This window comes from Loxodonta africana, chromosome X (assembly GCF_030014295.1).
Source record: "Loxodonta africana isolate mLoxAfr1 chromosome X, mLoxAfr1.hap2, whole genome shotgun sequence".
NCBI classification, from domain to species: domain Eukaryota; kingdom Metazoa; phylum Chordata; class Mammalia; order Proboscidea; family Elephantidae; genus Loxodonta; species Loxodonta africana.
This window is the reverse complement of record NC_087369.1, coordinates 145,739,482-145,757,321: the sequence shown is the minus strand read 5'-3', so window position 1 is coordinate 145,757,321 and position 17,840 is coordinate 145,739,482. Positions and strand designations below refer to the sequence as shown.

General features: G+C 38.1%; 1 protein-coding gene across 4 annotated transcripts in view; it reads right to left on the bottom strand.

Moving 5' to 3' along the window:
* Positions 1-17,840, bottom strand: part of XIAP (X-linked inhibitor of apoptosis) — a 57,821-nt gene that overhangs the window by 15,046 nt on the left and 24,935 nt on the right. For 3 of the 4 annotated variants that reach the window (XM_064277552.1, XM_064277553.1, XM_064277555.1), the window contains 4 exons: positions 4,633-5,541; positions 3,463-3,562; positions 2,086-2,164; positions 734-776 (listed from right to left, as the gene is read on the bottom strand). In XM_064277552.1, coding sequence (XP_064133622.1) covers positions 734-776; positions 2,086-2,164; positions 3,463-3,562; positions 4,633-5,509 — 1,099 coding nt within the window. In that variant the 5' untranslated portion in view covers positions 5,510-5,541. Of the gene's footprint in view, positions 1-733; positions 777-2,085; positions 2,165-3,462; positions 3,563-4,632; positions 5,542-12,931; positions 13,077-17,840 lie in introns of all 4 variants that reach the window. The other variant, XM_064277554.1, reaches the window with a different exon arrangement.

The following is a 17,840-nucleotide window of genomic DNA, read 5'->3' as shown; positions in this document are numbered from 1 at the left end:
ATCACAATGGGCTCATCACCAGGCATTCTAATGTAAACTTTCTACTATTTTTGAAACACAATGCCTAAGTTGAGAATGAGATCTGTAGTATGAGGCTACTTCCACTACTGATTTGTAATGTGACTGTGGGCAAGTCACTTAACCTCTCTCTGACTCTGTCTGTTCATCTGAAGAGTGAGGATAACAATAGCTTCTTAGCTTAGCTTAACATAGTAACTTTCTCGGCCCACTGTTAAAAAGCTACCTACGATGAGTATATAATCTCTGTGATAAAAAATCTCTACCTCTCTATGAGGTAATAGGAGGTAAACAAACCAAACCTTATGGCTTTGTGAAGATGCTGGGCAAGGCAAAAGATGATATGGCATAAAGAAGCAGGTTGGTTAGGCCTGGTCCTGGTGATGGCACATTAGTATAGCATCGGATTCATGATCCTGGCTTACTTAAGGAGCTCAAGGGACAAAAATACACTTTAACCATTTCTTCTGTGATTTTAACAGAAATGGTGATGGAGCAGCCTACAGGTGCTGCTTCGGAACCTGGGAAACCTAACTGTACAATGGCTGTACTAATGTTCTTAATACAGAAATATCCAAGTAGAATTTCCAGCTATCCCATATAAATTACTGTGGTGACCTTGAAAGAATATGTCTATCTTTCCACTCCATAAGCAACAACTAGAATAAATTGGTAGTGAAATTAAAAGTATATTTATTTTAATAAGGGTATTTACCAATTCTTTTAGATAGGGATGGCGTTTTTTCAGCAGGTCTTGCCTAAAATAGAAATATGAATTGTGAGTTAGAATTCTTTTTTGTAAAAGGCAATTATTTCAATTTGAAATATTATACTAATTGCAAATGTGTAAATCAGCTTTATTCCAATTCACCAAATCAATATTCACAAGAGATATAGCATGATAGAGCTAGAAGGACATTAAAAGACCATCTAATCCAATCCTCCTGACTTTGCAGACAAGGAGCTGAGGCCCAGGGAGATTAAATGACATGATCAAGCTGATACAGTTAACGGCAGAGCCATAACAACAATTCTGGTCTCCCATTTCTAGTCCAGCTCTCTTTCTACATAGCACTGACGCCTTGGCCACTCCAGTTCATACTATCCATTTAGATATATTTTTGAGATTTTAAATACTGTCTGTAAAAAGATTAAAACTATGAGCATAAAACATATTATGCAAAAGTCTAATTTCAAAAGGCTAAGGGACTAAGTAAGGAGCCTTGTGGTGCACTGGTTAAGCACCCAGCTCCTAACCAAAAGGTCTGTGGTCTGAACCCACCAGCAGCTCTGCAGAAGAAAAGATCTGGTGATCTGCTCTAGTGAAGATGACAGCCTAGGAAACCCTAGGGGAGAGTTCTACTCTGTCCTACAGGGTCTCTAGGAGCTGGAATCGACTCCAGAGCACACAAGAAGGGACTAAGTATTTTAGTTCTTCAAGCTCATATCTTTTTCACTTTTAAGTTTATTAGTTTCACATCATATTAACTAAAAACCTGTGTTCTGAAAGGTCACATTTCTAGTGCCCTTTTTGTATGAGAGTTTTGCAAATGACACATACAATACTGTTTTTTACAGTATAAAGAATATTTTAAATACAACATGAACCATATTAATAATTCTTTAAACAAATTACCCAGTTAGTCATCCAGTACGTATAAATGTTCAGGCCCCTATTTTTGCCTACCCAAAACCAAACTCACTGCCATTGACTGGATTTTGACTCACAGCAACCCTATAGGACAGAGTAGAACTGCCCCACATGGTTTCCAAAGAGCAGCTGGTGGATTCAAACTGCCAACCTTTTGATTAGCAGCCGAAGCTTTAAGCGGTATACCACCACCAGGGTTTCCTTTTTGCCTACATTGATACTTAAATTAGTTCATCCTAACGCCCTTTCATAAATATGCTTCAGGTTAAAAATAACATGCACTCTTCCAGTTTTTCCCTTAAAAGCTCACTGCATATTAATTAAAAATACTAGATTGTAAATTTTACATGAAGAAATAATTATAAAATAAATTATATAATATTTGAGAAATATATACCCTATAGTATGTGACTTACCAGAGACTCCTCAAATGAATAGGTTAAATGAATATTGTTTATATAATCAGGTCCCTTCTCTTCTAACAGATATTTACACCTAAACAATTAAAAGGAATTCGAAGTTTAGTAGCTGATACGTGAGTAAAGTATAAGTAAAGATACAATCTCCATCATCTTCATTTCATTAACTTGTTTTTGGTATTTCTAGGAAACAAAATTAAAATGTTACCTGATTCTTATCTAACTGTCATTTAAGGTTAAAAAGATATGTTCTCATTCCCAGAGCCAACTCTTCAGACGGAGATTGGACTGGATTATGAGACAGAAAATGATACTGGTGAGGAGTGAGCTTCTTGGCTCAAGCAGACACATGAGACTATGTGGGCAGGTCTGTCTGGAGGGGAGATGAGAAGGCAGAGGGGGACAGCAGCTGGTTGAATGGACATGGGGAATACAGGGTGGAGAGAAGGAGTGTGCTGTCTCATTGGGGGGAGAGCAGCTAGGAGTACACAGCAAGGTGTATATAAATTAGAGACTGACTGGATTTGTAAACTTTCACTTCAAGCACAAAAAAGGTACGTTCCCTTTGTTACTCTATTTATGCTTATGTTAGTAGACCAATAAATATCAACCTGAGATCTTTCAACTTCTGAGCAAGAGTTATTAAATTAGCACCTTGACATTCTAAAAAGGTTTTAAATAGCTAATCTTCTTAGCAGATTTTATTTAGAGGATTAACCAACTGCTCATTTAAAAGGAATTCTTTAGGCTTTCAACCCCTTTTAGGGCTGTTTAAGGCAAGTTTATTTTCAAATGATCATTCTAAAGTTTTAACCTGTATCTGAAAGAAACAAGATGACAAAGAGACATTTTGGGTATGTCCTCATTTTAAGATGTCACCGATTTTAAGAAGCATGATTATTTTATATATCACCTAAAATCGCTGCCATCAAGTGTTAAGATGTGTCCTGATTTCAGAGATTTTAAAACGTGAACAGTTAGTTGTGTGACCTAGCATCAATGAGAATCAGTAATATTTCCTATGGTGTGTAACGCATTCTTAAGGAATCTCCTCGGCAATATGGGTTCTTCCATGCCCATCACAGAAGAGCGTACTTCCAAAAACAAAAGAATATACATTTCTTAATTTGGTGTTTAAAAATGGAATAATCTGAATCGCACAGTTATGATACACAAGTAATGAATGTTTTGGTGATCAGAGAAGGCCTGGGTTTTTTTTCCCCCCTATGAAGTAGGTGACCCCATTTTTATAAACCTGGTGTGAATTTCAAGCTATAGTGAAGGCAAAAACAGCTGAGGTGAAAAGTACTTCAAGTCTTCCCACTGCATATTGTCCAACTTGCCAGTTACTGAATAAACATTCAAATACCTTACCCTGGATACCACTTAGCATGTTGTTCCCAAGGGTCTTCACTGGGCTTCCAATCAGTTAGCCCTCCTCCACAGGAAAAGCACTTCACTTTATCACCCTCACCTAAGCAGACAAAAATATATGTATTTGTGCAATTAAAAGCTGACACAAAAATATCCATTTTAACACCTAAAAATTCAGAATATCTAAATTACACGGCAATCTCATAGTTTAAGAGAGGACATTTAAATTCACACATAAGTAATAGATACAACCTTTATCATTTGAGGAGGAAAGACACCTAAATTCACTGATTTATCCTGAGGTACTTTAAAGAAGACAAATACAAATCAAACTGCCCAATTTTTACGTTAAAAATTATTACATGTTTTTAACATAGGTCATGTGGGCAATTAATACTGTACCTGCTTTTTTGAACTACAAGACTTCAAAACAAGTATGTTCCAAGTATTAATAAGGTTCAGCATAATGCAACTACAAGGCAAGTTCCTCTGTGGTTATAGCTACGTGACACTAAACGAAGCTTCGAGGTTGCTATACAATGCTATACAAATAGAATACGGAAATAACTGATATTCTGTTTTGGCACTGCTTGATCCTAAAAATAAATGGGTCAGATATATTTTCTTAAATACCTGTGGAAGCCATCAGGCCCTTCTACATGTTTCCAATGGCCTATTTGAAAAGCACTCATTCGAGGCAATAAGACATAATACAGGGCTGCTTTCAAATATACAGCCCTATGTACTAAAGGCAGATTATCGATTTTAATATCAGCCAGACTAAACTCTCTAATGTTAACTCTTCCTGTAAGGAAAATGTATGTAATATATGTACTGAGCACATATAGTAGGTGTGCAATAAACGAAGTCAGTATTACTATTAGACCCATTCTTCTATCGGGCATGTCTACCTTCGTTTGCTTTGTCACCCCTCTCCTGAAGACAACTACATAAACGTGACTCATAACATGGTAGTCCTTTTCATATAAATGCAGTGGTTACACAACAGATCAACAGAAGGACTCACAGAATAAAACTGATACAAATGATCAGGCCAGAGCATACTTAAATATTTACCAGCTCAGGGGTCTAACAGCATCTATTTACTTTTTAGGAGCCCTGGGACAGTTGGAAAGTTATTTATTAGCCTGGTCTTATAGTGAAGTTTACCTAGAGAGTAAAATCCAGCTCTTGCAAGCTGCTCCTTGTTCACAGAGTACATCCACGTCCCAAAAGTCATGATCCGTGCTTCATAATCTGCCATGGCTGGGTTTCTTGGAGAATTTGTTGAATTTGGGAAATTCCTATCAGAACTCAAGACATCGGATTCACTTCGAGTATTAATATTCCGGCCCAAAACAAAGAAGCAGTTAGGGAAGTGTCGCCTGTGTTCTGACCACGCGTGATCACAAGGTTCCCAATTTTTCAGTTTTCCACCACAACAAAAGCACTGCACTTGGTCATCAATACCTGTGTAGTAGAGTCCAGCACTCGCTAACTCTCTTGGGGTTAAGTGGGCATACTCTGGCCAGTTGTGAAATGTCTTCAATCTAGCTTCTTCACTACACATCTCAGGGTTCCGTGGGTATATGGTGTCCGATATATCTACAACTTGCCCAGTTCTCAAAAGATAGTCTGCATGAGTCTCAGATGGCCTGTCTAAAACAAAATGATTTCTGTTTCCTGGATAGTTTTCCACTTTGTACTGACCATTTTGGACACCAGGATTTGTAGGTTGAGCAGTATTATTTTCAAAATAAAAGCCATTGATAAATCTGCAATTTGGGGATGCTTTCCTGTGTCTTCCAACTGCTGAGTCTCCATATTGCCATCTATCTACTGCTGCATGACAACTAAAGCACCGCACGGTGTCTCCTTCACCAGTATACAGAAAACCAGCTCGTGCCAGCGTTGATGCTGAAACAGGACTGCTACTTGGAAAATTAGCAAAAGTTTTTAATCTACTGAACTCTTCTACAAATTCTTCATCTTTACTGATGTCTGCAGGTGGAAAAGTTCTAGATCTTTCGAGACTGTTAAAAGTCATCTTCTCTTGAAATTAGGACTTGTCCACCTTTTCTAAAAAGAGAACATTATGTTAGGAAATACAAAATGCGAAAAACAAGCAGTATGTTCAATATTAAGAGCTAGCAAATTATTCACTAATGACATAAAAATAATTACACACACTAATTAGATAGTAGATAAGAACTACTTTAGGTGAAAGGAAAGACAACACACAATACAGGAGAGGTCAGCACACCTGCACTAAACCAAAGCAGTTTCCTGAATAAACTGAATGCTTCAAAGGCCAGCTTAGCAGGGGCAGAGGGTTTGCGGACCATGGTCTCAGGGGACATCTAAGTTGGCTGGCGTAACAAAATTTATTAAGAAAACATTTAGAACATTCTGCATCTCACTTTGGAGAGTGGCATCTGGGGTCTTAAACACTAGCAAGTGGCCATCTAAGATGCATCAACTGGTCTCAACCCACATGGAGCAAAGGAGAATGAATGCCAAAGACACAAGGTAATTATGAGCCCAAGAGACAGAAAGGGCCACATAAACCAGAGACTACATCATCCTGAGGCCAAAAGAACTAGATGGTGCCCAGCCACAACTGATGACTGCCCTAACAACGAACACAACAGAGAACCCCTGAGGGAACAGCAGAGCAGTGGGATGCAGACCCCAAATTCACGGAAAAAAACAGACTTAATGGTCTGACCGAGACTAGAAGGACCCTGGAGGTCATGGTCCCCAGACCTTCTGTTTGCTCAAGACAGGAGCCATTCCCAAAGCCAACTCTTCAGACAAGGATCGGACTGGACTATGGGATAGACAATGATACTGGTGAGGAGTGACATGAGACTATGTGGCCAGCTCCTGTCTGAAGGGGAGATGAGAAGGCAGAAGGGGACAGGAGCTGGATGAATGGACACGGAAACAGATGGTAGAGAGAAGGAGTGTGCTGCCTCATTAGGGGGAGAGCAACTATGAGTATATAGCAAGGTGTATATAAATTTTTATATAAGAGACTGACTTCATGTGTAAACTTTCACTTAAAACACAATAAAAATAAAAACAAAAATAATAATTACACCATCTCTCAAAAACATTCTAATTCTAAAAACTAAAGTTTTACATTACTACATGATTCAAGTTACAAGGTAGAAACTAGCATTTTTGTTTTCTTTTTAAGGAAAGTAATGCTTAAAAAAAAATGCTTAAGCAGGTAAAAAAGGACTGTTAATTTTAACGGCTCATTTTACATAAATATGGAAACTACATAATACATAATATAATTATTAACCATGTAAAATCATTAATACAAAAAACATGAGCATAAATATGCAAATTCTTAGTTTATGCGTAGTTTTTATAATGGATCATTGTCTATTCAAAGCATCAAAGTTTACTATTTAGAATTTAAAAACCCGAATGTTCAAAACGCTAATGAATTAATTTTTAACATTTATTTCTTTCTTAGCAAAAAATGTTTTATTCACAATATTGGTTCCAATGTGTTTTTTTAAGACCATCCAATGTTTCTGATTTTCATGAATAAACGAGAGTTCATTTTTTTGTGTTTTTGGAAATTGGATCATTTAAGATGTATATAATAATACTGCCCTCTACAGGGTGGCTCAAGAAAAATCCTAAGTATGTGTTTTTTTTGTTTTTTTATGTGTAGACATTAACTGCAGTTGCTTTTTCTATCAATTTCCCATGGTCAAGGAACAAGCCGTCTAAATGGAAGAGTAGTGCTGTTACAGCCTCATCAAAGATACCAAACTGTAGCTGTGTAATATCTAACTTAGATAACATATTAAACAGAATTGGTTGGGTTATGAGAAGTTAACAGATAACTTATCCTCCAAACCTGGACACCTGTGAAAGTGAAAAATGACAGGCATAAATCAGGGCTTCTCCAGGCTTAACTATGGCACAAGTCTGGTTCTCAAGAATTTTGTACAGTGCCTGACATTGGGCTCAGTACTATACTTGTCAAATGCAAAATAAAAGAATGGTCACAATGACTGTCTCTACTTCATATGTGCAATAACTGATTTCTTAGGAAGAATGAGTTAGCTCTTTTGACATTATGTTGGCACAATATGTCTTGGATGGAACGGCATCTCTCTCGGAGTAAAGTCTAACATGAGGCTTCTCTCCTGGAGGCTGGCATTGAGTTTCATTCTTGCTGGCCATATCAATTATAGTGGTATTAACTCACGTATACCTCAAGAGCTGAGTTATATCTGCACACAACAATTTCTGGAAGATTGTTTCCCTTACTTTTAATGAATTATGAAGTTTCCCAGATGTCTAAAAACATGCCAACACTAGCTTCAAGGCCCTCTGTTGAATCAGGATGACAAAATCAAGATTATAAAAACCAAGGCTTGATGATAGGCTAAAACTGGTAAGATAAAATTTAACAGGGGTAAGTGTTAAATCTTACAGTCTGGTTAAAAAAAAAAACCTGTTGCACAATTAAAGAGAGATGGAGACTTGGTTTGGAAAGAAGTCATGTGAAGGCAAACCTCCAGATTAAAACCTTAGGGTTTTAGTTAATTACAAATTCATTATGAACCAACACTACATGGCCACTAAAAAACTTAACAGTAATTTCAGGCTGCGTTAACATCCAGATGTGCAATATCCAGATCCAACTGGCCTACATCTTAGATACAATTTTCCATTCCAAACACATTTTAGAAGGGACATTAACAAAATGAAATGTCCTTAGAGAACAATCAGGGTGATGAAAATTATGTCATATGAAAATTACATCATATAAAGAATAGCTGGAAAAGCTGAAGATGCTTGTCCCAAGGGGAAAAAAAAATTATGGGGTAGTAGAAAGGACAGAATATCCTCTTTAGATATTTAAAAGGCTATCACATAAAAAAAGGATTAGATTTCTGTGTAGCTTGAGGGCAGAATTGGAGTCAATGAATATGATTCTAGCGAGTAGATTTCAACCCAGTACGAAGATGAACTTCACAACCATCAACAGTGGTACAAAACGGACTGGGTTGCCTTCTAAGGTTATTAGTTCATCCCATCACTGCAAGGAAGACACTTCTGCATGGACTAGGTGAGAATAGATTAAACAACATTTCCAAGCCTATAATTAGCCTATAATGGTCAATATACTTCAAAACATATGAAAATGACCTTTCCTGAGATGATAATTTTTATTTCTCAGCTCAATCAAAATATATAGAAGTGTAAGATCAATGATCTATTCTCATTTCACAACAGTGGATATTCTGTGTCGTTCAAGTAGTCATCCTATTTCGGATAATATCATATAAAACTCCATCATTCAACCCTCACAAGAGAATCTGTTTGAAGCTTTCAAGTGGAGATCTCATCTTCTTGGGCAGGGACCGCTTACCTTACTAATCTGTAGTGTACAATTTCACCTGTTTTTCACCACATCAAGGATATAAAGGTATAGAAGTTGCAGGGAAGAATCTTGATCAAGTAACAGACATGATGACTACAAACAGCCACAACCTCATTATAACAGTGAGAGTGGCAAACCAGGAGAACAATGTTATTAAAAACGGTAAGACTTCTGGCAGATTCCACCAATCTACTCATAATAGCCTTCTTGGCTATCTACAGCAGATTGAACCAAACTTTGAGCCAAAGGATGAAGACAGTGACAAAGGTGACATTACTATTAAAAATAATGTAGCACCACAAAATTCCTAAAGCTGTTTCTACTACCAAGAGCCTGAAATCATTGACACAAATAGAACAAACTTAGTTGTGAGTTTGGACAGAATGATTTTACTCCCTTTAATTGAGTTTAGCACTCCTAGCAAGTAGAGCATGAAGTCCATGGGTAGTGTAAATGGTAGAGTCCTTGGGTAGTATAAAGTGTTAAGTGCTCCACTGCTAGACGAAAGGTTAGCAGTTCAAACCCACTGCAATGCAGTGAATTATTTAATATGGCCTTTCTAACCACAATCCCTGTGATTCCCACACAATGACTGAGTGGGACTATGCAAATAAGGTGCTTGTGGCCCACCAAGGTGATTGGACAGCTTGCTGCTAATTGCTAATGCAAACAGGGTGTATGAAACCTGTGATGGTTATGTGTCAACTTGGCTCAGCCGTGATTTTAGTGATTTGGCAGTTATGTAATGATGTAGTAATCCTCCATTCTGTGGTCCGATGTGATTGTCCTCCATTTTGTGGTCTGATGTAATTATCCTCCATTCTGTGATGTTATAAATTCTAGCCTCTATGCCTGTGGTAATGGTTCCATTTGGGAGTAAGTTGTCTGTTATGTTAATAAGGCAGGCATAGTTGGGATGTATCTTGAGTCACTGCCTTACTAGAGGTTGTGACTCAAGTCACCATTCTTACCCTAGACACCAACCTACCACCCTTATTCCAGTCATACCCTTGCGCTGCCTTGCTCAAGTAAGGGGGCTTTCTTTGAGGGTATGGTCTGCATCCAATATATATGAAAGCTCTGGCAAAGTTCTGGATCCTGCATCCAGCTCGTCATCATCTGACCTCCAGTTCTTGGAACCTGAGACAGCAGTTTATCAACTGACCTGATCTGCCAGCTTCCACAGCCTTGTAAGCCAGCAGCCTGTCATCTGACCTGCTGATTTGGGTTCATCAGCCCCTGTAGCCATGGGAATCAAGAGAAGCCTTCAGCCTGACTAACAAATTTGGAACCTGTCAGCCTCCACAACTGTGTGAGCCATTTCCTTGATGGTTCATGAGTTCTGTGAGATGTTGCAGTGAGATACAGAACCCATAGATGGGAGGGAGAGTACTGACGGGAGGAGTAGTAGCTGATGTTAAGAGATGATAGAGTGGTTCAGCCGTCTGGAAAAGTTGGACATTTGGGACATCTTTAACCTCCAACTTTGTGCTGATTCTTCTAAAAGAAACTGTTCATTCACCCACCCAGAGGTGCCTTTAGAAGGCAGGCCTGGCAATCTGCTTCTGAAAAGTCACAGCCTTAAAAACCCTATGGAGCAGTTCTAGTTTGCAAACATGGGGTGTCACCATGAGTTGCGATTGATTCAACAGCAACTAACAACAACAAGCAGCAAGGCAGCAAACAGAATTTCAAACACATGCTCCAGATCAGAAAATCTTAATAGAAGATGTAACGATTATAACATTATGAAGCCATAATTTGAACGCTTTCTGAGAGAGGATGCCACAGGACTTATAAATTTGGCTAGTTTAAGAGATTTTAAACCTCTAAACAAAGGAGCCCTGGTGGCACAGTCGTTAAGACCTCAGCTGCTAACTGAAAGATCAGCATTTGAAACCCACCCAGAGACTCCTCAGGAGAAACACCTGCTCATGTAAAAATTACACTGTTAGACACCCCATGGGGAAAGAACTGTTCTGTCCTACAGGGACACTAGGAGTCGGAATCAACTCAACAGCAATGGGTTTTGTTTTGGTTTTAAATATTTGAACCAATGACCTGTAATAGGCAAGAGAACAACATCGCAAGTTTAAAATGTTATTAAGATAATAGAGACAGAAAGCAGATTGGTGGTTGCCTAGTGTCAGGGGAAAAGGGGAATGGGAAGTAATGGCAAATGGATACTGGGTTTCTTTTTGGGATAATAAAAATGTTCTAAAATTAGATTGTGGTGATGGCTGCACAACTCTGTGAATATACTAAAAACTACGGAACTGCACACTTTAAATGAATTTTATGATATGTGAATTATCTCAATAAAGCTACTAACACGTTATTAAAATAGTAGTTCAGAAATAGTACTGTATATACTTTGGCAGATGAGAGGTGATTTTAAGTCTAAAATAAAGAGGCATCTGCTAATGAAATCATGTACTTTTGATATGGAAAACTGGACGTTAGGGTAAGTTGTCAGAGCTATGTGAAAGGACTACCGCATTTTTAGACAAATAATGTGCACGTTATACATTTTTTGCCAACTGCGCAACTCTCTCGCACATTATCTTCCTAGGCATACTATTGGGCATTATATGTGTGGGTGTGCTATTTATGTGGGCATATTATTTGCAGAAAAATACGGTATATTTATGGTTGTATATTTAACCTGCTGTGCAAGCCCAGTTAATTTTTCCTTTAACTACATTCTTTAAATTTTAATGTGAAGTCTGATTATATCTCTTTTTATACTTTGAAGACCTTGGTTCTCGTGCTCCCAGTATTTTATTTCTTGGTGTAGATTTTCTGTTGTAATTGTAACAAATCATGTTCTGAAACGCATTTTTTCCCCAATTTCTAAGAAATTCAACCAACTGGCTGTTTTTAGGAGTTGCTTCCCATGTTATGAAGCATTCAAGCTATGGTCCTGAATCATGAAATTCTGCGACGCTTGTTCCCACTGATGTTTGTTCATCTCGTGTGTTTCAAAAGGCAGTTAATTTCATTGACTCTGGTAATAAAGGGAGACACTCTCCTTTAAGCAGTTCTTGTGCTCATTCCCAATATCACTGGAAAGCATTCCATTTGGGGTGTGTGTTGGTGTTTTTGTACTCAATGAATTCAAGAAGTATGTGTTATTTTCGATACAAGATGTACCTAAATTAAAAGTTTTCACTGTTTACAATAGCAAAAACATGGAAGCAACCAAGATGCCCAACAACGAATGAATGGTTAAATAAATTATGGTATATTCACACAATGGAATGCTACACATCGATAAAGAACAGTGAGGAATCTGTGAACATTTCATAACATGGAGGAACCTGGAAGGCATTATGCTGAGTGAAATTAGTCAGTTGCAAAAGGACAAATATTGTATAAGATCACTATTATAAGAATTTGAGAAATAGTTTAAACTGAGAAGAAAACATTCTTTTGTGGTTACGAGAGGGGGGAGGGAGGGAGGGTGGGAGAGGAGCATTCACTAATTAGATAAGAACTACTTTAGGTGAAGGGAAAGACAGCACACAATACAGGGGAGGTCAGCACAATTGGACTAAACCAAAAGCAAAGAAGTTTCCTGAATAAACTGAACGCTTCGAAGTACAGCGTAGCAGGGGCAGGGGTCTGGGGACCATGGTTTCAGGGGACACCTAAGTCAACTGGCATAATAAAATCTATTAAGAAAACATTCTGCATCCCACTTTGGAGAGTGGCATCTGGGGTCTTAAAGGCTAGCAAGTGGCCATCTAAGATGCATCAATTGGTCTCAACCCACCTGGATCAAAGGAGAATGAAGAACACTAAGGACACAAGGTGATAACGAGCCCAAGAGACACAGAAAGGGCCGCATGAACCAGCGACTACATCATTCTGAGACCAGAAGAACTAGACGGTGCCCGCCTACAACCCATGACTGCCCTGACAGGGAACACAAAAGAGAACCCCTGAGGGAGCAGGAGAGCAGTGGGATGCAGACCCAAAATTCTCATAAAACCAGACTTAATGGTTTGACAAGAACTGGAAGGACCCCGGTGGTCATGGCCCCCAGACCTTCTGTTGCCCCAGGACAGGAACCATTCCTGAAGCCAACTCTGCAGACATGGATTGGACTGGACAATGGGTTGGAGAGGGATGCTGGTGAGGAGTGAGCTTCTTGGATCAGGTAGACACTTGAGACCATGTTGGCATCTCCTGCCTGGAGGGGAGATGAGAGGGTGGAGGGGGTTAGAAGCTGGCAAAATGGACACGAAAAGAGAGAGTGGAGGGAGAGGTGGGCTATCTCAGTAGGGGGAGAGTAACTGGGAGTGTGTATGTAGCAAGGCGTATATGGGTTTTTGTGTGAGAGACTGACTTGATTTGTAAACTTTCACTTAAAGCACAATAAAAATTATTTTAAAAAAAGTTTGTTTTTACATATAGCACTAACTTGTGGGTGAAATTTTTTATACAAAGATTTTGGATTTTCTTTAATGAGATTATTCTATGAACACTGCCCACACTCCAGGAGAAATATGTGGTATTTAATCACTGATGTGTAGAGTTTATCAATATTATTTTCGTGAGGCTGTTTATTTCCACAAATCCACTTAGAACAGTAAAAGTAAGGCTGCTGACTTTCATTTTTTGACTGATTTCTTTGGTATTTATCATTGATGCTTGTATATAGGAATTAAAAACATCATGAAATACATAAGTTCCCTATGGTTTATAGATAATTCCCCCCAAAGTGATTTATTCATTAATTTTATTGTAGGGCTAGGATGGATGCCTTTATAACAAGCATCTGCTATTAAAACAATGAAGAATCAAACGACTTCATTTGGAAGAGTATTTTCTCTATGGGGTAAAAACACATCAAGAAATAGAGGCTTGGTTAAATAATAAAAAAAAAAAGCTCTAACGTTAAAGCAGTAGGGAAAAAAATCCCATGCAGAGAAAGAGTTTATGTGAGATTTAATGTCAAAGCACTATGTATTACGTATTAAACTTCCTAATAATAAAAATCTGCCTTACCCTGAAATGAAGATAAATGGTATTTTTTTAAAAGATATTTTGGAGTCAATTATAATTGACTTAAGTGATTAAAAAAAAATCTACTCCATAACACATGAGTTTCTGCTATCACAGTATCTTAGAAAAAATAAGCAAGTACTTTCATATGCATACCAGATACTGAAAAAAAGTAATTTTGACTCTGAACACTAATGCAAACTTAATTATTTAAAATGGCTAACCAACTATCTCTAATGACTGAAAAGTAACCGAAATACTGAAGTTTTTTTAAGTCAAAATAGCACCTGAAATAACAAATCACTGTTCTCATAAAGTAAGTTGAAAATCTTAAGTCTGTTCTCTATCGAGCACATAACCGTTGCCGTCGAGTTCATTCCGACTCAGGATTTTCAAGAAGTGCCTTGTGGATTCAAACTGATGAGCTTTTGGTAGCACCCATAGCTCTTAACCACTACACCACCAGGGTTTCCATCAAGCACACAGAACTCCACAATCTGTCTGAGTTTCACCCTTCAATTCTCTGGATGAGATTCACACAATCACTATTGGCTCACCTAAGGAACTACAAATAATTAACATTATTTCTACAACCAAGGGTTTACTTAGCCTCTCATCATAAGAAAAACCATGTATTAAATACCTATACTTATGTTGCACAGTACAAAGAGAACTGAAATGATGTTTAAAAAATGACAGGAAACATGCAAGCAATATAATTCTTTTAGCTCCCACTGCATTACTATCATGTTGACTAAAATACATTATACAATGAAATAAAGTCATCTATTTAAAACTCAGGAAATACATGTTTTCAAAATCTCATCTGAGGAACCCCCAAGACTACTGTCCTAAGATAACCTTCTAACTTGAAACTGAAGACATTCACAGAGGCCACCATTCAGCCAAATAACAGGCGGGGCTGTAAAATCAACAATAACAGCTGTGAAGAATGTGCTCCTTAAAACAATCAACTATATGATACCAAAAGGGCAACATTTGTCCAAAACCAAAGATGAGTTGGCAGGAAGGGACAGGGAAACCAGACTAATAGAAATGGGGAACCCATGAAGGAAATGAGGAGAGTGCTGACACATTATGGGGATTTCAACCAATGTCACAGAACAATTAGTTTAAGTATCATTGACTGGAAAACTAATTTGCTATGTAAACTTTCACCTAAAGCACAATAAAATGTTAAAAAAAAAAAGAAGTATCATCTATGACACCTTTGTTGATTCTTCTCCTTAAAACTCCCAACAGAGTGACTACCCTTTGTACTTCCACTACATGTTCTATGTATCTTCCTAATGGCCTAAGTGGTATTAAAACACAATAATTCCCCCTATCTGCAGATGATATGATACTAAACATAGAAAACTCAAAAGACTATGAGAAAACTACAGAAACTAATAGAAAGATTCAGCAGAATAGCAGGATACAAGATAAACGTACAAAAATGTATTGGATTCTTACACACCAATAAAGAGGACTACGAAAAGGAAATCAGGAAAACAACACCATTTATAATAGCACCTAAAAAAAATAAAATGCTTAGGAATAAATCTAACCAAGGATGTAAAAGACCTGTACAAAGAAAACTACAAAACAATACTGCAAGACCTACATAAATGGAAAAACATACCATACTCATCTATAGGTAGACTCAACACTGTGAAAATGTCAATTCTATCCAAAGCAAACTACAAATACACTGCAATCCTGATCCAAATACCAACAGCATTCTTTAAAGAGATGAAAAACTAATCACTAACTTTATATGGAGAGGGAGGAGGCCCTAGATAAGTAAAGCACTATTAAAGAAGAATAATAAAGAAGGAAGACTCACACCACCTGACCTCAAAACCTACTATTACAGCTACGATAGTCAAAACAGCCTGGTAGTGGTTAAGACAGACACATTGACAAATGGAACAGAACTGAGAACCCAGGCGTAAATCCATCCACCTACGGTCACTTGATCTTTGACAAAAGCCTGAAGTCCATCAAATGGAGAAAAGACAGTCATCAAATGGAGAAAAGACAGTCTTTTCAACAAATGGTGCTGGCAAAACTGGATCTGCATATGCAAAAAAAAAAAATGGAACAGGACCCATACCTCACACCATACACAAAAAGTAATTCAAAATGGATCAAATATAAAACCAAAAACTATAAAGATCATAGAAGGAAAAACAGGGTCAACTCTAGAGGCCCTAATACATGGCATTAACAGGATACAAACTATAACTAATGATACACAAACACTTGAAGATAAGCTATTTATAACCGGGATCTTCTAAAAATTAAATACTTATGCTTATCAAAAGACTTCCTAAAAGAGTAAAAAGAGAATCTACACACTGGAAAAAAAATTTTGGCTATGACAAATCCAACAAAGGTCTAATCTCTAAAATCTACAGGAAAATCCAACACCTCAACAACAAAAAGACAAATAATCCAATTGATAATTGGGCAAAGGATATGAACAGACACTTCACCAAAGAAGACATTTCAAGTAGTGAACAGACACATGAGGAAACCCTCACAATCATTAGCCATTACAGAAATGTAAATCAAAACCACAATGAGATACCATCTCACACCCCCCCCCACACACATTACTGGCACCAATAAAAAAAGAAAAAAAAAAACAGAAAATAACAAATGCTGGAGAGGCTGTGGGTAGATTGGAACTCTTAAGCACTGCTGGGGGGAATGCAAAATGTTACAAACATTTTAGAAAATGATACGGCACTTCCTTAAAAAGCTAGAAATAGAAATACCACATGATTGACCAGTCCCGCTGCCAGGAATATATCCTAGAGAAATAAGAGCCATCACACAAATAGACATACACATACCCATGTTCACTGCAGCGCTGTTCAAAGTAGCAAAATGATGGGAACAACCTAGGTGCCCATCAACAGATGAATGGATAAACAAACTATGGTACATACACACAATGGAATACTACACAACAATAAAGAACAATGATGAATCTATCAAGCATCTCATAACATAGATGAATCTGGAATGCATTATGCACAAAAGAGCAAATATTGTATGAGACCACTACTATAAAATAAAAACTCATAAGAAGGTTTACACACAAAAAGAAACAATCATTGATGGTTAAGAGGGAGGGGAGGGGTGGGAGGGAAAAACACTAAACAGACAATAGATTAAGTGGTAACTTTGGTGAAGGGTAAGACAGTATACAATATTGGGGAAGTCAACACAACTTGTCCAAGGCAAGGTCATGGAAGTTCCATAGATACATCCAAACTCCCTGAGGGGCCAAATTACTGAGTTGAGGGCTGTGGGGGGACCATTGTCTCGGAGAACATCTAGTTCAACTGGCATAACATAGTTTATAAAGAAAATGTTCCGCACTCTACTTTGGTGAATAGTGTCTGGGGTCTTAAAAGCTTGACAGTGGCTACCTAAGATACTCCGCTGGTCTCACCCCATCTGGAGCAAGGGAGAATGAAGAAAACCAAAGACACATGGGAAAGATTACTCCAAAAGACTAATGGACCACAACTACCACAGCCTCCACCAGACTGAGTTCAGTACAACTAGATGGTGCCTGCCTACCACCACCGACTGCTCTGACAGGGATCACAACAGAGGGTCCCAGACAGACCTGGAGAAAAATGTAAAATAAAATTCTAATTCACACACACACAAAAAGACCAGACTTACTAGCCTGACAGAGACTGGAGAAACCCCAAGAATACAACCCCTGGATGCCCTTATGGCTCAGTACTGAAGTCACTCCTGAGGTTCACCCTTCAGCCAAACATTAGACAGGCCCATAAAACAAAATGAGACTAAATTGGTATACCAGCCCAGGGGCAAGGAGGAGAAGGTAGGAGGGGACAGGGAAGCTGGTAATGGGGAACCCAAGGTTGAGAAGGGGAGAGTTTTGACATGTTGTGGGGCT